We start from the raw sequence: 26,158 nt of genomic DNA, 5'->3' as shown, positions 1-26,158 counted from the left end.
CTTAACAAATGTCTTTTGTTTCAGCAAATATTATTTCAGTCCCCAACCACTAAATAAATGCTCTTGGACAATCAATCAGCTATCGTGCCTGATTTTTGTCCGTGTTGTATGCTGTCCCTTTAGATGTTGTTTTGTTTACATGTTTTCATTCATGCATTCTCTCCATTGTCTCCTCCATCTAGCCATTTCTGTGAGGTGTTCAAATGGATTGCGATGTTGTACCTTTCTCCAGGACTATCTGCAGGTCACATCTCAAAAGTTGTGGTTGGAGACAACAGGCACCAGTATTTCCTGGTAATCGGCCGGGCAGTGGATGAAGTGCGGTTGGCTCAGAACTTGGCGAAAGCAAGTGAGATTATCCTGTCGCCAAATTGCTGGGAGCTCTGCGACCGGAAATTAATTGAGGTGGAAAAAATCAAAGACGAGCGAGCTGTCAAGGTGGGTGGGTGCCGGTGGTGGACGACACGCTTGCCGCTGCCTGTTGTGGCATCCTTTCTCTCTACCCAAAGTTTAAACTTCTGGTGGAGGAAATAGAACATGGCTGAGTTCAAGATCCTTGGCTCTCCTAGGTTAGCACTGTTTGCTAGAAAAGGCAGCTGCTCTCTGTGGTCTTAGGGTTTATCCACAATTACTTTTGGCTTTGCTCTTTCCAGGCAGAGGTCCACACTTTAATACTCTGTGACCAAGCATTTGTTGTTGTTGCTGCTGCTGCTGCTTGCCCTGAGCTTTCCCTGCAAAAGCATGTTCTTTAAAGCTGAATCGGAACAAACGTCAATTCGGGTTTCCCACAGATTGCTGTTTGCTCCGATTGTGCTTTAAAGATCGGATTATCACGGGGGGAAGATCCAGAGCAGAAAAAGGGTGCTTAGACACAGAGCTTTAAATCACAGAGCATGCCTAGGAAGAGGAGAGGAAAGGTTAGTGTGGTTAAGCCCGTCTAGGGTCTTTTCCACACGAATGAAGCTGGAGAGTGAACACGGGACCTTCTGCATTCAGGGCACTGTGCTCTTCCACATATATGGGGAATGACTTCTTTGTTGAAGGCAACTCTTGAAAAATGGAGGATTCCACGCACAAAATCAGAAGGAGAATTTTTCTCTAGCAGTAGCAATTCCTCCCACCACAGTGTAATGTTTTATTTCTGTGTGCAACCGGGAAGGAGAATGTATTCTCCGGGGAGGGATGAAATCAGCTCAGGATTAATAGCACCACCAGGGTCAGCCTTGCAAGGCCACCCAGAGGGTTGATGGTCCTGGCGCAGGTGTGGTGTTGAAGCTCTGCAATTCCTCAGCTGCTCCTCCTCCTCCTAGCCCTGGGATCAAGGAGAATGATGGATGGCACTTCATACAGGAACGGGGGTTGGCTTGTCCTTCTCCCAGTCCCAACCCACTCCTGGCAGACCTTCATTCTGCTCCCCAGGGCTCAGCCTCACAAGTCTTCTGGTTGTGGCTTTCCCCACTAACTCAGAAGGGAAGTATTCCTCCCCTTAGCTAGGGTTGCCACCTTTGGTCAGGCAAGATAAAGGACAGGTTGGGCAAAATACGGGAGAGGTCTGTGGGGGAAATTGGGGGGCTGAAATTACTTTACGTGGTGCAGAAATGACTTCAAAGCAATGCATTACAGTGACACGCAGGGTTTACAGTGATTTATTCAAGGAAAAAACAACAACCCAAAGCATTTATGATTTGCAACTGTAAGAAAAATACTGCCTATTACATGTATATAAAAAAGGTAAAGGACTGGAGACAGTTAAGTCCGGTCGCGAACGACTGTGAGGTTGAGGCGCTCATCTTGCTTTACTGGCCAAGGGAGCCAGCGTTTGTCCGCAGACAGTTTTTTCCGGGTCATGTGGCCAGCATGACTAAGCCGCTTCTGGCAAAACCAGAGCAGCACACGGAAATGCCGTTTACCTTCCCTCCGGAGCGGTACCTATTTATCTACTTGCCCTTTGACATGCTTTAGAACTCCTTGGTGGGCAGGAACTGGGACCGAGCAACGGGAGCTCACCCTGTCATGGGGATTCGAACCGCCGACCTTCTGATCAGCAAGCCCTAGGCTCTGTGGTTTAACCCACAGTGCCACCCGCATCCCTATACATTACATGTATAGCTGGGTTTAAAAATCATACTGGTGGTGAACAGGGCTGGGACATGAGGAGACAGATAAGGGGGAAATGTGATGGTAATTTGCATCCAAGGAAATGTGCTTGGGGTGTTGTGGTGTGGGGAGAGATTAACACTGGGAAGTTGACTGACAAAGGTCATATCTGGCAGAAACAGGGGTGAAGATGGCTAAACAGCTGTAATTCTGTTTGCTAGGTTCGATACATTAGAAATACCCCGGATTTTGACGCTGATGAATTCTTTGATAGATGCGCACAGCACCTGGACCAAAATCGCATCTGTGACAATTTTGGTGAGTTCTTTGGCTATTCTAAGATGTCTAGAAAGACGTCCATAGATGTCCCTTGCTGGGCTGGGGCAAATAATATGGTGGGGGTTCCCTTTCTCATTTTCTACAGGTGAAATCTGCCTCCCAATATGAACCAGAAGGCAAAGGCACCAATAATAGGGAAGAGCCCTAAAATACTTTAAATCAGTGCTACGGAGAGAACCTGAAACTACCGTATTTTTCCATCTATAAGACGCCCCCATGTATAAGATGCCCCCTATTTAGGGGGGGGGGGACTCACCAATCGCCAATCCACCCTCGGCACTATCCATGTATAAGACACCCCCTGATTTTTGACATTGTTTTTTAGGGGGGGAAATCTAGTCTTATACACGGGAAAAATACAGTATATGCATACAAAGCACATGTACTTTTAAAATCTGCATACATCACAAAAAATACATTGGGATATTTGGGATTGCATTATACCCATCGTTTTTAAGGGTTTACCCTCCCTTCGGGATTATCCACACCTCTTTCCCCTGGGGAAAACTGCTCTTTTAGTGCTCAATCGAAGCAAATAGCAATCGGGTTTTCTGCAGATTGAGGTTTGTTCTAATTTAAGGCTAAAGAGCAGGGCTTTCCCAGGGGCAAGGGGAAAACTGCTTTGACTCATGCCTAGAGAGTGTGGGCCAAACTGAAAACTGCTTGAAACTGTGGTTTCTAGGCATGGGAATAGAAGCAGAAGTGTAGACGAGCCGTGAGACAACTCAATTTTTTTTCTGCCTGTTACACAGAATCTGGGTAAGGCCTTCCTTATCTATGTGTCAGGAAACCCCCCTCCCCGCGGCAGGCAGCATCCCAGGAACGTTTGCAGTACAGGGAACCCACCCCGTTGTTCACCAGCTCATCATCCCCCTCCTCAGGAGGAAGCGATCATTCCTCCAGTGGGGAGGGGGAGTTGGAGGCAGGAAGTCGGCGCAGGGGCTCTGAAGGGATCGCAGAGCCTGAGCACCAAGGGGGAAACGGGGAACAGGGACAGTTTCCCGCGCCCCAAGTTCGCAGACAGGAAAGACGTGGAAGGGGGAGGCAGGGGTTCAGGATCCCGCGCCTCTTTTGCTGGACAAAGAACTGGAAGGGTTCATTCCCGGACTCTGCAGAGGGATGAGATGGATGTTTGAACTTTTGCTCCACTGTAAATATCTGCACAATAAAGAACTTAGTTTTAGAAGTTCTGCTTTCGGCTGATTTCTCATGAGCAACCACTGAACGTCCTTACACTATGTCTTCATAAATCCTCTGCAGTACCAAACAGTACTATTCACACATGGTAAAACTCAGACCAGGCTATATACCTCCACTACAAATAACAAAGGCAGCAAATTGCCTTCATAAAGAGCAGAAATATCAAGACAGATTCAAGTCATACCACACACCAAATGCCTCATGCAATAAATTGCAAATGCAGAAGATTTCCTAGGAAACACATGCCCAGTTTTGAGACAGGGGTACAAAGCACCAGCACTTGAAAGATGACAACACAGAGAGCCTCTTTCTTTCACATGCACAGACAGAGCTCATGCAATCATTTTTTGCCCTTGTCAAGGTGTAGTCCTTTTGCAGACCTTTCCGTTAACCTAGGCTTTCGCATTGCACCACGGGGTGAGGGAGGAAGGAGCCAAAAAAAGACACCGAGGGTTAATTCAGAGAAAAAACTTTTATTTCTGCTTCCCAGGCAGCAGAAAGACTGCTGCGTGATGAGTTCACAGCAAACAGTGCCAGGTTCCTCTTACTCCCCGCCCCAGGGATTCAGCCTCATTAGGCTTTTCAACCTTGTGTATGAAATAATCCCTGCTTTGCACTCTTATCTTAAGACTAGCCACCTGCCTCTCCTTACAACTAACAAGCGAGGGAGTCGTCCTGTCTCAACCTCCCTCCAGGCAGAGCGTGCATTCTCGCGTTATCTTAACCTTGAGACGCTTGGCAGGAAATTCTGTACTGCGAGTGAGGGGCCTCCTGTCCTGCCAACTTTATGATTAACAATATACCAATTAAGAACTGCTTTTACAGATCAAGGTATACAGAGAAAACCTAAAAAGCTAAGAAAGCTTTACAGAAAAGGCATAATAAAAAGAGCTTAGACAATAAACTAGAAAATAAACTAGAAAATAAAACGCTTCCTCTAGAAAGGAAAAGAAAGGGCCTCTCACCATAAGGAAGCCCTAAGGCATTCTCCTAAAAAACTAAGTCTCCTCCTCAGACACACTCAGACACAGGGGCGGAGGAAGGGGGGTGCAGTGGGGGCGGGCCACCCTGGGTGTAACCACTGAGGGGGTGACAAAATGCCAGGCAGCACTCACCGTTGGGCCTGCAGTGTGCCTGAGCCACATGTCTCTCCTGGGAGTGACATTGTGGCTTGGGTGCCCACAGGCTTTGCGCTGCCCCAAACGGTCTGCCCGCTGCCTTCCCCCCAGCTGTAGGGCAGCTGAGTGGGAGGAGGCAGGCAGACTCCTTGGAGGCCCTGCGGAGCGTCCTGCCCCAGATTGCCCCACCCCGTGGGTGGCTGGCCCCACCCCTGGGCGCAGGGCACGCGTGCCACCCCAGACGCCCAATCAGCTTGCTCCGCCGCTGCTCAGACAGACCCAAGAAACTCTTAACTCACTCACTTATTCCATGTGTTTACAGAACAATTCATTTAGTCCAAGATATTGCAGAGGGTTAGCCTGTTGCAGCAAACACACCCGAGTCTTTTTACATTTTAAACATTGGTTGGGCATTTTGTTAGCTAAGTATTAGATGTAATAGTTGCCTGACATAAATACATGTGATGTCTAGTGGCATATATACATCATAGTGGCTCAAGCAAATGGCACCAGACCCTCCACCACCCCAAAATTACTTAGTCAACTGGCAATTCGTGGGGCTGTAACTGTCCCCCATACATTTTGTGCAGCCCTGCACAAATACGCATATCAGGAGAAGTTTCCGTCCTGTTCTAAACTTTCCTAACCACGTCTTTCTTTCCTCAATGAAAATGCTCTCACCTTCCCTCCCTAGAGATTTTGAGAAATGCCTCTGTGTTGCCTCCAAATGACAAACTTGAGAAGTGTTTGAGAAAATACGTGATGAGGAATATCCTAAAGAAGGTACTTCAGTGCTTGACAGTTGCTTTCTGATTACTGTTATGTGGCGTGTTGCAAACAGGCAGTGCTATTGTCAGTCTTTGTGTATTTTTTAAAAAAAATTAAGGTAATGTGAGTATTTCTTCCACCCATGAAGCCTCCCGAGTCACTGAACAAAGGAACTTCAAAAGGAGTCTCCAGCATAAAATCACTAAATTGCACCTTATCAATAAGTCTATCCCAATGGTCTGAACTGAGACAATGGCTATCATCAGCTTATCAATTCTGTGTTGTTTGTGTTATCATCAGCCCCTGGTTCATGAGTGATCATGCACACGAAAGCTCATACCAAGAACAAATTTGTTGGTCTCTAAGGTGCTACTGGAAGGAATTTTTTTTTTTTTTTTTTTTGGCTATGGCAGACCAACACGGCTACCTACCTGTAACTATAATTATTACAGTCTGTACTTTTTACGCTTCATTTCCCTTTGATCGAATGGCTTAAAAATTTCCCCACCACAAGACAGACACGACATATCCACCAGCCAAGTTCTTTTTTATTTTTAAATGCTTTATTAACCGTAGTTACATCCATACATCAAAGACATTTTATAGTCTGTAAATCAAACTTATCAAAATAAAAATTCCATCAAAGAAGTATGTATCTTCATAAATTTGACTTCCCATCCTTCTCAACATCTTTTCACTCTAATAAACCTATTACCTAAATTTATCAGCAAAACCATAATAAAATATTAATATGCATCTATGTATATATATCAATTTTAACCCATTTAACCTTTATTTACAGAGCTTATTCAAAAGCTACTCCCAAATTCAGATTGCAACACTTACTTTTAAAGTAACTCTTTAGAGATTTCCCGTTATCGATGAACTCTTTTAAATCGGGGTCTCAAATTTCAGCTGTGACACCAAAATCCAGCACCTCCAGCGCTCCATTCTAAATCATAGTTGCAGCATCCCCTATGGCTCCATGCCCAGAGCGACCCAACCCGACTGGTCTCACTCCCCTAGATTTGCTGCCGTCTCCCCCCATCACTTACAACTTCATGGAAAAGTCATTGCGGTCCGTCCTGTTTTTCAGATCGATGACAACCAGCCCCTGGAATATTTATCAGAGCTTCGACCTGTGACGATTGTCTTTGTGAATTTGCAGTTTGACGAAAGCGCCAACACTCACCATCTCTGCAAGGCCATCCAGGATGCCAACACGAAGATTGCGGCGATCATATACCCACTCAGTGGCAAAATTAACAAGGTCTTCATGTTTGACAAAGTGAGTCTCCTGCAGGCATGGTCCTTATCACCAAAGCATGGCAAGAGTTGGGGTTGGCATGGATCAGCGTAGGGTGGAGGGTCCTACAGACATCCTTTATAATTATATGATGTACTCATGTCATCGGGGTAGCTGTGGGCATTTTTCAGCTGTGCCCTCAGATCATCATCATCAACAATAACAATAATAATAATAATAATAATAATAATAATAATAATAATAATAATAATAATAATAATAATAAATTTATACCCCGCCCATCTGGCTGGGTTTCCCCAGCCACTCTGGGCGGCTCCCAATAGAATATTAAAAACATGATAAAACATCTAACATTAACAACTTCCCTAAACAGGGCTGCCTTCAGATGTCTTCTGAAAGTCAGATAGTTGTTTATTTCTTTGACATCTGACAGGAGGGCATTCCACAGGGCGGTTGCCACCACTGAGAAGGCCCTCTGCCTGGTTCCCTGTAACTTCGTTTCTCGCAGTGAGGGAACAGCCAGAAGGCCCTCGGAGCTGGACCTCAGTTTCCGGGCTGAACGATGGGGGTGGAGATGCTCCTTCAGGTATACTGGGCTGAGGCGGTTTAGGGCTTTAAAGGTCAGCACCAACACTTGGAATTGTGCTCGGAAACGTACTGAGAGCCAGTGTAGGTCTTTCAGAAATTTTGTTCCAGTCATGTGGTGTTAGTAGCAGGTGATAGTAGCAGGGTGCACCTCCTGCTCCCAACACGGACACAGTAGCGCCGCTGGTATGGGCACAGTTTTCGGCTAAAATTACACCCGGAATTATGAGAGATCTCGCAAGTGCATGAGATCGTGTGTAATTTGGGCATGCGGCAATATTGGCAGCACTTCTCTGCCAGCGGCAAAGGCGACAGAGTGGGAGGAGAAGTGGCACTGGTGGCAGTGGCAGGGGGAAGTGGTACTTCTTGTATCGCCCAAACACTGAAACAGGGTGCACCAACCCTGCTTCTGGTGATGGCAGAGGTGTTAGTGGCAATCCCACCCAAATGTGCCTCAGATTCCCTCCCTGCTCCACATTCTGCAACTGTTAAGAATGCAGTATTATTATTATTTAGATATTTTATTTATGATTTTCAGTTGTATACATTTCAATAATTTTACAATCTTTTTAACATTTCAAAACTCGACTTCCTTCCCCCACTTTCTGCGGTTCCTTAAATTTATTTTTAATACCTTTTGCATATCCAAATTAACTTAATTTGCTCATTTATTCATCTACTTTAAATATATATTGTAAGAGTATATTTTTAAAGTAGATGAATAAACGAGCAAATTAAGTTAATTTTATAAAACTGCAACAATCCCTCCAATGTTCTTATCTATTTACAGTTTGTCTGCAAAAATTCAATAAACAATTATTCTTTTACAAAAAGTTTGCTATCTTGATTTCTTATTCACCATTTCCTATGTTTTCATATCCGTTCTTCCTTTGCTGGGACTTATTCTTTTCATTTTTGGGCAAGTAACATTCTTGCCGCTGTAGTCCCATACATGAATAAATTTCTATATAGTTTGGGTAGTTCGGTCCCTATCTTTCCCAAAAGGAATTAATACAGTGCATATAAGTATTTAACTTATATGCAGAATTCATCATGCGAAAGGCTAGAATGGATGAATCCCAAGCCGGAATTAAGATTGCCGGAAGAAATATCAACAACCTCACATATGCTGATGACACAACCTTGATGGCAGAAAGTGAGGAGGAATTAAAGAACCTTTTAATGAGGGTGAAAGAGGAGAGCGCAAAATATGGTCTGAAGCTCAATATATAAAAAAACTAAGATCATGGCCACTGGTCCCATCACCTCCTGGCAAATAGAAGGGGAAGAAATGGAGGCAGTGAGAGATTTTACTTTCTTGGGCTCAATGATCACTGCAGATGGTGACAGCAGTCACGAAATTAAAAGATGCCTGCTTCTTGGGAGAAAAGCAATGACAAACCTAGACAGCATCTTAAAAAGCAGAGACATCACCTTACCGACAAAGGTCCGTATAGTTAAAGCTATGGTTTTCCCAGTAGTGGTGTATGGAAGTGAGACCTGGACCATAAAGAAGGCTGATCGCCGAAGTATTGATGCTTTTGAATTATGGTGCTGGAGGAGACTCTTGAGAGTCCCATGGACTGCAAGAAGATCAAACCTATCCATTCTGAAGGAAATCAGCCCTGAGTGCTCACTGGAAGGACAGATCCTGAAGCTGAGGCTCCAGTACTTTGGCCACCTCATGAGAAGAGAAGACTCCCTGGAAAAGACCCTGATGTTGGGAGAGATGGAGGGCAGAAGGAGAAGGGGACGACAGAGGATGAGATGGTTGGGCAGTGTTCTCGAAACTACGAACATGAGTCTGACTAAACTGCGGGAAGCAGTGGAAGACAGGAGTGCCTGGCGTGCTCTGGTCCATGGGGTCACGAAGAGTCGGACACGACTAAACAACTAAACAACAACAATTAATTAACACGTTTACTCACCCACCTTTCTTCCAAGAAAAGAAGAATCACCTTTCTTCCTCCCTCAGTTTATCCTCCCCAAAACTCTACAAGGTAGGCTGAGAGGCAGCAATTGGCCAACATCACCCATGACTCCACGACTGAGCCAGGATTTGGATTGTGGCAACATCTCCCTCAGAGCTGGTTGATGGCCAGTCAGCATTAAGACATCCTCACTGCAAACCCTCTCTGTCAGAACTAACCACCAGTGCTGAAAACATAGTGTCCTTCTATTTTATTGTATACTTTACTTAACTTTTAGGCAAAACAAAATAAAATAAAAAATTCCTTCCAGTAGCACCTTAGAGACCAACTAAGTTTGTTCTTGGTATGAGCTTTGCATGCACACGAAAGCTCAAACCAAGAACAAACTTAGTTGGTCTCTAAGGTGCTACTGGAAGGATTTTTTTTTATTTTTTATTTTGTGTTGACTATGGCAGACCAACATGGCTACCTACCTGTAACTTAACTTTTAGGGTTTCCTACTACTTAGCTTTGGTTCATATATTATTTTTATGGGACAATTATTTTAGAATTTTATATGGCTGCTTTGGGAGACCATAGATTGAAAATCTGCACACAGAAACCCTACATGCGTAAATATCTGTATTCTGCAAATGGCAATGAAGCTGCTCTTATAACAACTTCTCCGATGTTCTTGCCCCTGCTCCCATAAGGGTTGCACGTTGCTTTGCATCTTTGGCCTCCCTGGGGACAAACAGTCTGACGAAGGTGCAAATGCTCTGGACAGTGCCAATAAAATCCATGCTTTCTGCTCCACGGCACTCATGAAAGTAAGGTAAGTGACTGAGCAGTCCCACCTTCTTACTGCTTCCTGGCGATGCTTGTGCTGCAGCCCTAGTTGAGCATCATAAGAAACATGGCAGCTAGGATGTAGGTTCAATGCAACAGAGCAAGGTACTGGGAAATTAGGGCCCATCCAGTTTTGTGGAGGTGTCTGACATCCCCACCCCATGCCCTAGATTGCAGTGGGCAGTGGGTGGCCCTTGTCTCCCACTCCTCTATCGCAGTACTATTTGCTTCTAGTGGAAAGAGGTGGAAGTGTATTTGTGGGTGAGGAGGAGAGGCCCCAGCCCTCAGCCCAGTCATGTCACTCAGAGCTGGGGGGGGGGCGGGCGGGGAGAGACTGTGCTAGGGGAAGGGAAGCAAACCAGAAAGGCTGAGCAGCCCTGAGGAGTTTCGGCGGTTGGGTGTGGGCAGTGGCGTAGGAAGGGGGGGCGTTGGGGGTGGACCGCCCCGGGTAACATTCTGGGAGGGGTGACAAGATGGCCCCTGCCTTCCCCCAGGTGTACAGCTCCTTACGGGCTGCTGCTCGCATGCGCGAGCAGCATCCCGTATGGACTGCACATGTGTGGCATCCCGCACGTGTGCACTCCATACGGAATGCAGCAAATGCGCAGTCTATACAGGATGCTGCTCTCGCATGCAAGCTGCAGCCTGTACGGGATGCCGCTAGTGAGCAGCACCCTGTATGGACTGTGCATGTGCGGCATTCCGTACGGAGTGCACACACGCAGAAGCCGCACATGCGCAGTCTGTACGGGGTGCCCAAAAAAATTTCCAAAAGGCATTCCAACAAGGAGCATGACAGCATCGCTGGATCCTAGTGCAAGCTTAGTTGGATATAATGGGAAGCCAGTATAATAAGGCATACAGCCAAAATTGCCAGTTGATCCAGGACACTTGAAACCGATTTTTGCCAATTCCCCCACCCCACCCCAAAGATGCTTGTAATTGTTGAACCAATTCCAAACTGAGTTTCCATTATAATTTAAGAAAAAGTGGGTCTCAGAGGTCCAGGAAAGGAGTTGGCTCTCTGACACCGGAGCCCGCAGGGTCAACTCTAATCCTGTCCTTAGAATTTTAAAAAGCTAAAGGTGGGAGTCAACATCATACTGTTTCTGTTACAAAAGTTTCATCTATGAAATTGCATTCATTTGCCCAGATAGCAAGACAGAGGGCAAGACCTGCTCCGGACAGTTAGAGATTGTTTCATTGGGGGTGGTTCTTAGGGTTCCTGGCTTTATGCAGTTTTGCAATTCTGTGTGGACCCCCCAGAACTGAACCCTTGCATAAGCTGCAAGTTCCCCGTAAGTGCAATCATGCATACCACAGGAATGCAAAGCACTCGCCTGAGACAAAAGGTTCACACAATGCTACAGAACTGGGCTGGGGAGCACATCAACAAAGGTAGACGCAGGTGGCGTTGTGGTCTAAACCACTGAGCCTCTTTGGTTTGCCAATCAGAAGGTCGGCGGTTCAAATCCCTGTGATGGGGTGAGCTCCCGTTGCTCTGTCCCAGCTTCTGCCAACCTAGCGGTTCGAAAGCACACCAGTGCAAATAGATAAATAGGTACCGCTGCGGCAGGAAGGTAAATGGCGTTTCCGTGCGCTCTGGTTTCCGTCATGGTGTCCCGTTGCGCCAGAAGCAGTTTAGTCCTGCTGGCCACATGACCCGGAAAGCTGTCTGCGGACAAACGCCGGCTCCCTCGGCCTGAAAGCGGGATGAGCGCCGCAACCCCATAGTCGCCTTTGACTGGACTTAACCATCCAGGGGGCCTTTACCTTTACTCTCTCTTGTGCTTTCAGGGTCGTCTCCATTGGAGTCACCAGTGGGCCAGTTTTCTGTGGGGTGGTTGGCCATCGTTTGAGACATGAATACACAGGTATCGTGACTGTGACCTCTTGTACCTTCCCTGCGTTCAAGGCCAGTTTAATAATAATAATAATAATAATAATTTATTTGTACCCCACCCATCTGGCTAGGTTCCCCAGCCGCTCTGGGCGGCCTCCAACAAATATTAAAATACATTAAAATATCACAGATTAAAAACTTCCCTAAACAGGGCTGCCTTCAGGTAATTTCTGAATGTCAGGAAGTTGTTAATCTCCTTGACCTCTGATGGGAGGGCGTTCCACAGGGCGGGCGCCACTACCGAGAAGGCCCTCTGCCTGGTTCCTTGTAGCTTTGCTTCTCACAGTGAGGGAACCGCCAGAAGGCCCTCGGCACTGGATCTCAGTGTCTGGGCTGAACGATGGGGGTGGAGACGCTCCTTCAGGTATACAGGACCGAGGCTGTTTAGGGCTTTAAAGGTCAGCACCAACACTTTGAATTGTGCTCGGAAATGTACTGGGAGCCAATGTAGATCTCTCAGGACCGGTGTTATGTGGTCCTGGCGGCCACTCCCAGTCACCAGTCTAGCTGCCGCATATGTATGTTGGTGCAGTAAGTCAAAGATTCGCTCCCACCTCAGTGCTTCCCAGCAGTGCCTCCTTGTTCACCCCCTCATGGCCTCTGCTTTGGCCAACTCCCAGCACTGGTTTCCTTCACCTGCAGACTCCTGCTCCTGTGCCTGCTGCCTGGAGCCTTTGCCTTGCTGCTCAACCCAACTAGTGTTTCATCTCTTGGTGGGGTTGCCTTCTTCAGGTGGCTGCTTCTAAGGATTCTCCCGAACCGCACCACTGGGCAGAAATCTCGCTGCTTACGATTGGGTGGAAAGTTTGCATGCTATGAAGGACTTGCTCACAAATTTATGGACAGCTGCACGAATTATGATAGCTAGGAAGTGGAAGGGGCAGAATATAAAATGGAAGAATGGTATAAAGAGGTGTGGGATATAGTTATTAATGATAAATTAACATGTGCCATTAAGGTAAAATGATGATTATGCAGGAGAAATGATTTTGAAGGGTATCTGTAGAATCTGTACTGTTAAAATGGAAAGGGGTCAAACCATCGAAAGAGGTGTTGAAATTTTGGGAGGTTGGATAGTTGCAATGGAATGGTCTCGGGGGTGGGGTGCACATTTTATTCTTATTTATGTATGATTATTACTTTGTGAAAATAATATAATAAATTTTAAAAAATAATAATTAAAAAGCAAAATTTATATACCACAAGGGGGGCGGGGAGGGAAATCTTGCTGCTGAAATCCTTTTGGCTTATAGCATTGCCTCTTCCCATGTCGTCCTTATCTATTTATGCAAATGCTGAAGCCTCCAAAGGAGCTTACATTAAAAGAAACATATCGTAGCAACAAAATAGTTCAATAACAAAAAACAACCAAATAAAGTGTTAGAATGCACAACAACATTAAAGAAATCTGGAGAGCGCTAGCTTTGTTCCTCTTGCACACTCAAAACATGCACATTGAAGTTCTGGCTCCTTTGCGCCAGAACTTCTCCATTCAAACTGATGTCTTCTTTGTTAGTAATAACGTGTCATGCTGTTTTTTTGGATGTTTTGCGGTCGCTACAGATGAAGTGTACTGGGATCTAATTAATTCCCAAATAAGTAGGGTGTGCTTAGTAGAAGTACCAGCCACCGCTCAAGCAGTGAATGAAGCCATCACTATCAACTGTTTAACTTTTAGCTAAACAAAAGCATAGAGAAAAGCTATATTTTGTATAGGTCAAAACAAAATCAAAAATTCTTTCCAGTGGCACCTTAGAGACCAACTGAGTTTGTTCCTGGTATGAGCTTTCGTGTGCATTTCTTTAATCATCTTAAATATCGTCATCTGAAGAAGTGTGCATGCACACGAAAGCTCATACCAGGAACAAACTCAGTTGGTCTCTAAGGTGCTACTGGAAAGAATTTTTGATTTTGTTTTGACTATGGCAGACCAACACGGCTACCCACCTGTAACTGGAACATTAAAGAAACAACAAGATACAGTGGTCATCCACATTTCTGTTCACCCTGCTGGGAAAATCCCATGGTTTAGCACTGAATTTAAGCAAACAGCAATTCATAACTGTCAACCTTCCCTTTTTTGCGGGAAATGCCTTATTCGAATAGGGGAATTTCCTGCAAAAAAAGGGAAGGTTGACAGCTATGCAGCAATTGGCTTTTCCATGAATTGCCATTTGCTCTGATTTAGTGCTAAAGAGTGTTGGGTTTTCTGTGGGGAAGCTGTGTAGCAAATGCAAAACCACTACTGGAAAAGCAGAAAAGCACTTGGCCCCTGTGCTTTCTAAGGAAGGGACACACAGAAGTATGGGCGAGCCCTGGGACATCCTGAGTAGGCGGCCACAAGTAAAGAGACTCGGTGCCCTATCAGCCAGGTAAAGGTAAAGGTACCCCTGACCATTAGGTCCAGTCACGGATGACTCTGAGGTTGCGGTGCTCATCTCGCTCTATAGGCCGAGGGAGCCGGCGTTTGTCCGCAGACAGCTTCCGGGTCATGTGGCCAGCATGACTAAGCCACTTCTGGCGAAACCAGAGCAGCGCATGGAAACACCGTTTACCTACCTATTTATCTACTTGCACTTTGACGTGCTTTCGAACTGCTAGGTGGGCAGGAGCTGGGACCGAGCAACGGGAGCTCACCCCGTCACAGGGATTCGAACCGCCAACCTTCCGATCGGCAAGCCATAGGCTCTGCGGTTTAGACCACAGCGTCCCCCTATCAGCCAGACCACACCTCTAAATCGCCCTGCTGCCACTTCTACACAGATTGTTTGGCACTGCAGACGCTCCCTCCCAGAGAGGGTCCCCCATCAGATCTTGTTGAGACCTGGTGCTGTGAACGGAGGGAATCGAGCATGTTTCCATGAGATGGGCCTGCGGGACTTCTGTCATTTATTTGCCCTCTGCTGCTATGCCACAGGAAGTTACATCTTTTGGTCTGGCAGAAGTGTTGTCTTGCACAAGGTGGTGCTTGAAGTGGCCCAGATGTAATGCCACTCCTGTTTCTCTGTGTTAAGAGACCAGCTAGAAGAAAGACAAAAGTATGTTTTGTCGCTGTTGTTTTTCCCATGACACAGTCATCGGCCGGAAAGTGAACCTTGCGGCCCGGATGATGATGTATTATCCCGGGGTAGTGACCTGCGATGCCGTCACTTGCGTCAAATCCAAATTGCCATCCTATTTCTTTGAAGAGCTCCCATTAATTGAGATGAAAGGGGTTCTGAACCCTGGGACAGTCTATAAATTCCTTGGGGTCACAGAGAAAACGTAAGTATTACCTTCGCATGCAGCCGGGCAATAAGAGGTTTTTTTGTCACGATGGGTTACTAATGTTAGAGATTTCAGAGTGCCTACGTGCAGAAAGTCAGCTTATCACCTCTGTAGCAATTACCAGTTGGCTGAAAGCCAAGATCTACTCTCTCTCCAGACCCTTAGCAACGACCTGTGATTTGTCAATGAGTTCCTAAAGAATGAGCTCTGTGTGAGAGCTGGTTGTGGTTGTTAGTGGTGTGGTGTTTGTAGTTTGGTTACTGAAGGTTGAGAGAGAGAGACAGAGAGGAGAGGTTTTATGTTTTGTTTCTTTTATTTGTAAAGTCTGTACATAGTAACTTATGGATACTAGTTGCTTCAATAAATACTGTATATAGTTATCCAAGTGAGTTGCTGAGTTCCTGAGTTGTGCTGTCCAGTCAATGCTCTACAGCCAGAAGCTTCCAGAAAACCTGCGGTTCACTCTGCTGTGTCCAGGACTACGTTATTTCCTGACACTAAATCTTAAGAACTAAAACCCTGGCGTGGGACACTTTTGAATGAAGAATGGGCTCAGGGAACGAAAGCCACTCCCAATAGACTCCACCCCTCATGCTCAACAGGTAAAAAAAAAGGTAAAGGTAAAGGACCCCAGGACGATTAAGTCCAGTCAATGGCTACTATGGGGTGCAGCACTCATCTTGCTTTCAGGACCAGGGAGCCGGCGTTTGTCCACAGACAGCTTTCTGGTGCAACAGAAACACCATGATGGAAACCAGAGCACATGGAAACACCATTTACCTTCCCGCCGCAGTGGTACCTATTTATCTACTTGCACTTGTGTGCTTTGGAACTGCTAGGTTGGCAGGAGCTGGGACAGAGAGCAATGGGCGCTCACCCTGTTGCGGGGATTCAAACTGCCAACCTTCTGATGGGCAAGCCCAAGAGGCTCAGTGGTTTAGCCCACAGCGCCACCCGCCACCTTTACCTTCATACTCAGCACAGCTGTCTTAGCAACGGGGGCAGCTGGAGCCCTGCACTGCTAGGACCCATTCTGATGGAGTGCTGCTAATCTCTTTTCCTGAAAAGTAAAGACAGGATGCTTGCTTCAGTGACTGCCTCTAAAGGCTGTGTTGGTTACACCAAAGAAAATTGTGAGTTTTCGTTGTTCTCCCTCTCAGGCCCAGCAAACCTGCTTAAAATCCAATGGGCTAGATCGTGGGTAGGCAACCTAAGGCCCGGGGGCTGGATCCAGCCCAATTGCCTTCTAAATCCAGCCCACGGACAGTCTGGGAATCAGAGTATTTTTACATGAGTATATTGTGTCGTTTTATTTAAAATGCATCTCTGGGTTATTTGTGGGGCATAGGAATTGGTTCATTTTCTCTCTCTTCAAAATATAGTCCGGGCCCCCACAAGGTCTGAGGGACAGTGGACCGACCCCCTGCTTAAAAACTTTGCTGACCCCTGGGCTAGATATTAGAGATAGCACAATTAATAAGAAAGAACAGCCAGCATCTTATTGAAGCAAACGGCATATCTTTTTCCTTGGAACAACACAAGAACCCTCCATCTTGCCTCCAAATGCAGCTGTTCATTCTGTACATATGTGGTTTTCAGGTGCGACAGAAAACCTACAGTCTGAGCTGATATAATAAGCCAAAAGCAAATGTCATCCACATATCTCCATCCAAAGACTCCCCAAAGACTCACCAGTTTTCCTTCAAATAATGCTTAATAATTATTTTATGATTTGTACCCTGCCCATCGGACTGGGTTGTCCTATTCACTCTGGGTGGCTTCCAACATATACTACAAAACCGGCCAGAAGGCTCTTGGTGCTGGACCTCAGTGTCTGGGCTGAATGATGGAGGTGGAGACAGAGGCGTGGGAAGGTCACGTGGTACCCGGTGCGAAAAATTTCTTGTCACCCCCCCCTCGCAAAAATGGTTTTACATTATTTCATATTTTCTTACAAAGGAATAATAACATGTAATAAAAAAAAACACCTTTTATTTATATCCCACCCTCCCCGGCCGAAGTCGGGCTCAGGGTGTCTAACATCAGATACATAACATTGGTATAAAAAAAAAACTATAATTAAATTACCTCCTAAAAACATCTCAAAATCAAATTAAAGTCTAATTAGATGGCTTTCCACAGGGTTAGGGTTGGGAAGAGCAAGTGCTCCACTGAACTGAAATTTCAGCCTTCACGACATAGGAAAACAGCCAAGTAAACAGCTGCAGTCATACCTCGAGTTGCGTACACTCCATGTTGCGTACATTCGACTTACGGACCTACACGACCCAGAAGTCATCTCAGGAGCACGCGTGACGTGCAGGTGCACAGAAGCATTCTGTGCAGAAGTGCAAAACTGTGCAAACTTCCGGGTTTTTTGTTTCCCCCCCCCCCGGGGCGTTTGTGTTAAGCACGCCTGTGTTACGTAGCGTGATCCGGAACGGATCGCGTGTGTAACATGGGGTACCACTGTATTTTGGTGGCGGAGGGTCAAGATATTAACTGATATGCATGAAATTTCATATATAGTCATATAATCCCTAGTATAGTAAGATAAGACCTTTGGAGCAGGCATTTTCCAAAAAAAATAAAATGTTTTTTTTATGAACCACCTTAGTAGGGCAGTAATTGTTCCTTGATAATTTGTCACCCCCTCCATTATGGAAATTGGGGAGGCCCGCCCCCTACGTCCCCCTTGCTACGCCCCTGGGTGGAGACGTTCCTTCAGGTATAGTGGGCTCAGGCCGTTTTGGGTTTTAAAGGTCAGCACCAATACTTTGAATTGTGCTCGGGAACATATTGGGAGCGAATGTAGGTCTTTCAGGACCATATGGTCTGGGTGGCTGCTCCCCGTCACCAGCCTATTGAATCTAAGCAATATATTTGTGGCTTACTTGAACTAAATTTGCTGCTAGGACTTTAACATGCCAGTTCCTTGCAAGTTCCCCTTTGTGCTCACCTCTCTGGCTTCGGGCTTCCTAGGAACAGCCAGAACAGCAGCACCCATGGGAGCTAGAAGGGCCGTGAAATCTCTTCTTGCCAGTATTTATTTCTCTGCAGAGCCTGTTATCGCTACCTATCTGGCTCATAGAGGGAATATTTTTCTTTGGACATTTGAGCATCATCATATGGTACTTGCAGTCGTCTAATTGTCCTTCTTTTGTCTCTATGTCTGGCTCACAGTTGTATGTGGTTGCGAATAGATGATTTGAGTTGAAGACCTTATGAGGTTTCCTTTTCTTGTCCTCATTCCTTTAGAATGATTTACAAAGCAAATCTGAGCAGAGAGAGATGCGAATATTACCCTTTGCTAGGTAGGTGTCATATCCTTCATTCAGCGGCATTTATGATGATGATCATTTATTGGAGCAAGAGAGAGAAAATGCTATGGATCTGTGGTATTCAAATGGTTACGTATTGTGAGTCGAGGACCCGCCACCTGCTTGAATAAAGAAAGACATGAGGACACAATGTATTTACGTTAACGGACGAAAAAAGGCCACAACTTTTATTGGTTACAGCATGTGAGTGGTATTGGCTCGGGCACTGGATCAAATGACTTCACATGACTCCACCCCGCTCAGCGGGGAGTCATTCAAGGGTTAACAACCAGAAGGTGGAGCCCGTTGATGCAAATACAACTGGAAGCTCCCCCTGATATTACCGGGGGTCGTGCCATGGCCCTAGTCACCAGCAGGGCGTCCGACAGAATCCAAAATGGAGGGGCAGGTGATGGCCCGAACCTTGCCCTCCAATACACCACACATATTCCAATGCCAACCGCCAATACCAGAAAAGTTGTGACGAGGTAGGCGAAAAACGAAGAGGCTGGAGCCAATTTGCCAAATGGATAAGAATTCCTACAAGGCCCTTTGGGCAACCAAGGCAATCAACCGAAGTCCATAGCAATGTCACAAGCATGGAAATGACCTAAAGGGAGGGGGGCGGAAGATCCGGTGTGGAACCTGGAACAGCTGAGGCAGGGGGCCGAAACGCCCCCCCCCCGCCAACGTGGGAACCGGCTCCCGCTCACTACTCCTCCCCTCTGGAAGGAGGAGAGGTCTTATAATCGGCTCTGTTATTGATGTTCAGGTGCAATTGCTGTTGCCTTTGTAGCCCAAAGAGCACCCCCACATGCAGAAAGAGGTACCAGTAGGGTTGGGGGGGGGCCTCAAGGTTTGCAGACATAACCCCCTCCCTCCCTCCCCCCCAAAAAGAAATCTTAAGAGCGGAACTTTCAAAAGCTGCATGCCCTAGAGCAGGCATGTCCAACAGGTAGATTGTGATATACCGGTAGATCACAGGACGTCCGTGGTAGATCACTGATAGATCACTGGCTCCCCTAAAAAAGCTCAACCACTTTGACCTGAATGCCTAAAAAATGGGGCTTTCCTCCTCCCCCAAAATGCTCAACAACTTTGACCTGAACCCCCCAAAAGAGGGTAGATCATTGCCAGTTTTTAACTCTGTAAGCAGATCACAGTCTCTTGGGAGTTGGCCACCCCTTCCCTAGAGAAGTGATGGCCAAACTTGGCCCTCCAGCTGTTTTGGGACTACAACTCCCATCATCCCTAGCTAACAGGACCAATGGTCAGGGGTGATGGGAACTGGTGTCCCAAAACAGCTGGAGGGCCAGGTTTGGCCATCACAGCCCTAGAGGATCAAATGATATCATTAAGTACCAAGAATACAATCCAGCCAGATTTCAGAGAGGGAGCCATGCTAACTTGTAGAAACAAATCAAAACCAGACCAGACCAGTGACATCCTAATCAAGTGAGAGTTAAAAGATTTTGAAACCCCGCTATGCTTAACTCTCCCACTGAGAGCAAAGGGGCTGCCGCATGCTTAAACCTTGGCTTGATTATGTCTTTCGTGTAAAACGGCTTATTTTTAAAATCTGGCAGCCTTTATTTATATACAGTATGCTCGCATCTTTTGTTCTGGGGGGGGGGGTAGCATGTTGAAATAGTGCCTCGTCAGAAAAACCAGGAAATGGTCCATAAAGAACACACTGCCACATCCTCAGCATATTTTTCCTCTGCCTCTCTGCTCTCCATCCTCCCATCTCCTTTCTCGACTCCTGGGTCCTTCCCAACACAAGATTCTTAAAGCACAGACTTGCAGCTAACAGCACGTAAGAGGTGGGCTATGGGTTTAACAAATAAACAAACAAACACTCAGCAACTCAGGTGTAGGATAGCACTGAAATGTTAGCACTGGTGGAAGGTGTTTTTTTTTGCACTCAGAACGCAAATGTAAATTTTGAATTCAAAATCTGAACATTTTCAAGAATATTTTTTTGAGTTGTGCGAGGCTTCCTCTTCCGAAGATGTCCCACCGGCTTTGTTTGCTTCCCCTAGGCCGCAAGAAGGAGACGGACCTCTTTGAAAACTTGCTGAACGATTTTAAAGTCAACAGAAAAAGCCGCATTATCATCTACGAAGGCCTCATGGGATACGGAAAAAGCCAGCTGTTGGCTGAGATTGCCTTCTTAGGACAGGAAGCAGGCCACAGGTTAATGCTTTGAACCGTAACTTGCGTGGCCAGGCGGAGCCCCCCAAACCCCATGCAGCCCCTGAGCGAAATAATGACACAAGACAACGTGCTATGGGATTATAATTGGCCACAACTTTATTAAGATTCAGATGTAGGAAGACCTTGGCTCAGGCATTGGGCGTTTATCCAGGGCCGTCTCGTCGTAGGGGCTGGGTGGTGCAGCGCGCCAGGGTGCTGCGCCCCCGCGAGCCCGCCAGCATACCGGGTGCCCCCTCCCCAACCCGCGCCAGCGGGCGAAGTGCAAGCCGGCCGCCCTCCGGAGCCCCAGCTGGAGCGCTGGGAAGGGTGCGCAAAGCCCCGTGCTGCTCCAGCGCCACGTCCCTCATCCCCCGCTCGCCCACCTCCCTCCCACACTGGCCGCCCCTCGGGGGTGAGGGGTGTGGCGCTGGAGCAGCGCAGGGCTTTGCGCACCCTTCCCAGCGCTCCAGCTGGGGCTCCGGAGGGCGGGCGGCTTGCAGCACCACGCCCTCATCCCCCGCTCACCCAACCCCCCTCCTGGGGGCGCCGAGGGATCATTGCGCCACGGCGGCCGATCCCTTTAAGACGGCCCTGCGTTTATCCTTCCCAGCCCCCCAGACGGGGGTCTGGGTAACTTCAGGGTTATCCAACATGTGTGGGGATTGGGCTAAGTCTGGAGAACATGTGTTCAAGCAGATAGCCTGCCCCCCGTTTGCCGCCACTGGAGGGGGAGGGCAATGACAATCTCTGGGCGTATGGCCAATGCCTTCCCCCAAGCCCCTTTAACGGGAACCCTGTTATCGCCGCTGCACTGGGGGCGTGGAGTCACCGCCCCCCGCCCCCCCATTTAGGAAGATGACTAAAGGATTCCACCCAAGGCCTGCAACCGCCAAAGTTGTGACGAATTGCTGCGGGAAAGGTGAAATCTGCCAATGCAGGGAAATTCCTTTCCAGCCCTTCAACAGTGGCCTTGACATAGCAGCGCCTGTGGAAAACAGGTTAACCTGTAAAGTAAGCGTTAATTGAGGGAGTGGAGGGTGGGGGAAGCTCTGGAGCCGACTGCTGCTTCTCAGGTAAGCTAAACCCTCTATTGTGTACTGTGTGGTCCCTCCTCCCACCTGGCCAATCCCCCTGGCAACACCTCCCCACGCAGGATTGGCGGCTGACTGGGGTAGGCGGAGACCACAGGTATCCTGCCCGGGAAGGTGGTGCCAGTCCGAACTGCCAGGTGCTGCTGTGGGATCTAAGGGGGTTGCAAGCGACCACACAAAATGCACACCCCATTTGATCTGGGGAACAGTCATTGCTGTATATTCCCAACTCTCTTGGCTCAGGGCTGGGCAGCAAGAGTCTTTCACCCCAGAAACACTTCCCTGTCCCTCGTGTAAACAGGATCCGTTCCAGGAGCCCTTCCCAGATGTTCTGGTGGGCAACACCTACCTGTGCCCTTGTACGTTAGGGCAGAGGAGGCTAATCCCCCCCCCCCCGGTCAAAGGTCTGATCTTCCCCCACCCAGCAGCAAATTTTTCTTCATCGGTCGCGGGAAGAGGCAGTGAAACCTTTTCACCAATACTTCTTGTCATCAAGCAGGGTTGTGGCGATGGAGCTCACAAAGATCAATGTGTGGCAGAAGTTCTTTGTCATTCGGACCCTCATGGCTATGTTTCTGGGGATTGATACTTGCAAGACCTACGATGCAAGACAGTATATCCTTGTGACCAGAATCCGAGGAGTAGTTAAGGAAGAGTATTTCTGCCTCCTCAACAATCTCTATCATGTTAAGGTAAAGATGCTAGCAGGCAAGGCCTTTATCTCTTCTGAATTCATTTTCCTGGTGCTTGGTGGTTTGTTTGTTTGTTTTGCGTATTCCAATAGCAGAACTAATATAAAATACATTGACATGGTGTTAAAAAAAAAGCTGCAGCAATGTTGGTTTGCAGAAGATTCCCCGTTCTTCTCAGGAAACTCTGGAAATTATATCTCTTTGAGAGGAATGGGAGATATCTGCTAACATCTCTCATAAAGGTAAAGGTAAAGGGACCCCTGACCATTAGGTCCAGTTGTGTCCGACTCTGGGGTTGCGGCGCTCATCTCGCGTTACTGGCCAAGGGAGCCGGCGTACAGCTTCTGGGTCATGTGGTCAGCATGACAAAGCCGCTTCTGGCGAACCAGAGCAGTGCACGGAAACGCCGTTTACCTTCCCACCGGAAGAAATCTTAAGAGGGGAACTTTCAAAAGCTGCATGCCCTGAATAGCCCAACACCCATCATTTCAGGCATCTCAGCTAAAGCACCCAGGACAGATGCCCATTGAAACAGAGATCCTAGGCCATTTACCTTCCCGCCATAGTGGTACCTATTTATCTACTTGCACTGGCGTGCTTTTGAACTGGTAGGTTGGCAGGAGCTGGGAGAGAGCAATGGGAGCTCACCCTGTGGCGGGGATTCGAACCGCCGACCTTCCGATCAGCAAACCCAAGAGGCTCAGCAGTTTAGACCACAGCGCTGCTAGCATCCCCAAAACGGTAAACGGTGTTTCCGTGCGCTCCGGTTTCTGTCATGGTGTTCCGTTGCACCAGAAGCGGTTTATTCATGCTGGCCACATGACCCGGAAAGCTGTTTGTGGACAAATGCTGTCTCCCTTGGCCTGAGAGTGAGATAAGTGCCACAACCCCATAGTCACCTTTGACTGGACTTAACCTTCCAGGGGTCTTTTGCCTTTACCTATAATGCATATACAACACATACAAAACACCTTTTCTTTATCAGTCTGGCTGAGTCCCGAGTTCACAGGGTGGGAAACCGATACCTTGAGGTTTCAAATGGATTTGAGGTTGTTTCTTACCATATGCACTTCTGGCAAGGAATGTAGAGCTCTCTGTTGGTAACAAAAGCACTGTGTGATTTCTTTGTTTGGTTTCTCTGGTCAGTTCCCCACATCAGAAGAGGTTTCCAAAATGAGCAATGACACAAAGAATGAAAAGCTGGAAAACATTATCGTCAATATTCTAAAGAATGTAAGTGATACTTTTCATCACGCAGTAGTAGTTATTATGTTCTTGGCAACTCCCAATAAACTGGCTGGGTGATATGCAACTAGGTACTACTCAGAGGAGGCTCAATGAAATCAATGGACCATTGATTTCATTGGGTCTGCTCCAAGTATGGCTAATGCCCATTGCAGGTTTCCCCAAACTTGGGTCTCAGTCTTTCCCGAACTTGGGTCGCCAGCTGTTTTTGGACTACAATTCCCATCATCCCTGACCGCTGGTCCTGTTAGCTAGGGATGATGGGAGTTGTAGTCCCCAAACAGCTGGTGACCCAAGTTCGGGAAAGACTGAGGTCCCAACCAAAGAAGAGTGGCAACTTCAGTTGACAGGCTATGCACAACATGCAGACTTAACATATAGAATAAGAGAACAAGAAGAACGTACGTTTAAAGAAGATTGGAAAATGTTTATGGAATATATGGGAAATAATTGTGTACAGCTGAAAATGCTGGCAGCATTAAGATAAATTCAACAGGGTGAACAAGTTTTGATGGATATAATAACGGAATACTGAATGGTATAGTTTTTGTAAAATATACAGGTATTCTATGATATGTAAAATGAACCATGGAAAGAGAAGAAGGGAAGTAATTGATATCTTAAGGATGTATAAATGAGTATTTGAAATTGCAAAATATAAAATTTAGTAAAAATTATATATATATGAAAAGGAAAGACTGACCAACTCTATCACATTTACCTCCCCACGACGACCTCAGAATCATTTGCATTCGGTTGATACCTTAATCTTTCTGGCTCGAAGTTGATTTTGTAGAACCAGTCCATGGTATAAGGGGGTCTATCTCTAGCCAAACCCATAGATCCTAACCACCAAAACATGGCTGATCAACTGGGTCCCTATGACATGGATCTGATTCTCAATACAATCTTTATCTCACCCCTGACAGCCACACTCATTTTTTTAAAAAAAGAATATTTATTGAATTTTATAACAAATCTCAACCACCCTATTATATACATTTATTCTCCCTTCCCTCCCCCTGGACTTCCCTCAACTCCCCCTCTACTGAGTTGTCTGATTTTATTTATTGCCTCCTGCATTTTTTATATAAAAGTAACTTCCCTTATTGTTTCTCTAAATTATATGTTACTGTAATAAAGTTGTGAACGTTTATTCAAAACCTGCCAGTGAATCCAGTCCATTTTGTTGTTTCTGCAGATATACTGTAAATGGTTCCCAGACTCTTTTAAAGTCCTTTTTGTCCTTCTCTCGTAGTTTATCTGTTAGCTTAGCCAATTCTGCATAGTTCATCAGTTTTTCTTGCCATTGTTCCTTTGAGGGTATCTCTTCTGTCTTCCAGTGTTGTGCAATTAAGACTCTCGCCGCTGTTGTAGCATACATAAAACAGTGTCCACTTTTCTTTTGGCAGCTCTTGATTCGAAATACCCAACAAGAAGGCTTCAGGATGTTTAACAAAATTCATTTTAAACATTTCTTTCCAATTCATTATATATCATTTCTCAATATTTTTTAATACATTTACATTCCCAGCACATATGATAAAAAGTTCCTTTCTTTTCCTTACATCTCCAAAATCTATTATTTTCTTTCCTAAACATCTTAGCCTTTTTCACTGGTGTTATATACCATCTATACATCATTTTCAGGTAATACTCTCTTAACAGCCACACATGACACAACTCGTACAATATTAGGAAAAATAGTAGTAACTACAGGAAAGAGAGGGGACCATCAAGTTACAAGGTGGTTTTTAAAATATTACAGTTGCTTTTTTAAAAACCACCACCAGCGTCATGCAGACTGGATTAAGGAAATTCAGTTTTCTGCCTCTAAGTACATTCTTTGGAAGGAAGAGTGGGCTATAAAATCGATAAGTAATAAAATAAGAACAGCAACAAAAATATATGCACAGGTGAAACTCGAAAAATTAGAATATGATGGAAAGGTTCGTTTCTTTCAGTAATTCAACTTAAAAGGTGAAACTAATATATGAGATAGACTCATGACATGCAAAGCGAGATATGTCAAGCCCTTATTTGTTATAATTGTGATGATTATGGCGTACAGCTGATGAGACCCCCAAATTAACAATTTCATCTTTGGGGTTTTCATCAGCTGGATGCCATAATCATCACAATTGTAACAAATAAAGGCTTGACATATCTCGCTTTGCATGTCATGAGTCTATCTCATTTATTAAAGTCCAGTAGCTAATGAAAACAATTGCTTACATAAATGGACTTTTCCATGATATTCTAATTTTTCTAAATTCTAATTTCTCGCTTTGCATGTCATGAGTCTATCTCA

General features: G+C 46.2%; 1 protein-coding gene across 1 annotated transcript in view; it reads left to right on the top strand.

The window, feature by feature from the left end:
* ADCY10 (adenylate cyclase 10) overlaps positions 1-26,158 on the top strand; it is a 65,638-nt gene that overhangs the window by 4,027 nt on the left and 35,453 nt on the right. The window contains exons 5-15 of the mRNA XM_033151078.1: positions 233-438; positions 2,319-2,415; positions 5,449-5,537; positions 6,619-6,810; positions 9,998-10,119; positions 11,931-12,007; positions 15,111-15,300; positions 18,562-18,617; positions 20,666-20,819; positions 22,410-22,602; positions 23,749-23,835. Coding sequence (XP_033006969.1) covers positions 233-438; positions 2,319-2,415; positions 5,449-5,537; positions 6,619-6,810; positions 9,998-10,119; positions 11,931-12,007; positions 15,111-15,300; positions 18,562-18,617; positions 20,666-20,819; positions 22,410-22,602; positions 23,749-23,835 — 1,463 coding nt within the window. The remainder of the gene's footprint in view (positions 1-232; positions 439-2,318; positions 2,416-5,448; positions 5,538-6,618; positions 6,811-9,997; positions 10,120-11,930; positions 12,008-15,110; positions 15,301-18,561; positions 18,618-20,665; positions 20,820-22,409; positions 22,603-23,748; positions 23,836-26,158) is intronic.

The sequence above is a fragment of the Lacerta agilis genome, chromosome 6, assembly GCF_009819535.1.
Source record: "Lacerta agilis isolate rLacAgi1 chromosome 6, rLacAgi1.pri, whole genome shotgun sequence".
Classification (NCBI taxonomy): Eukaryota; Metazoa; Chordata; class Lepidosauria; order Squamata; family Lacertidae; genus Lacerta; species Lacerta agilis.
This window is presented reverse-complemented; position numbering and strand designations above follow the sequence as displayed.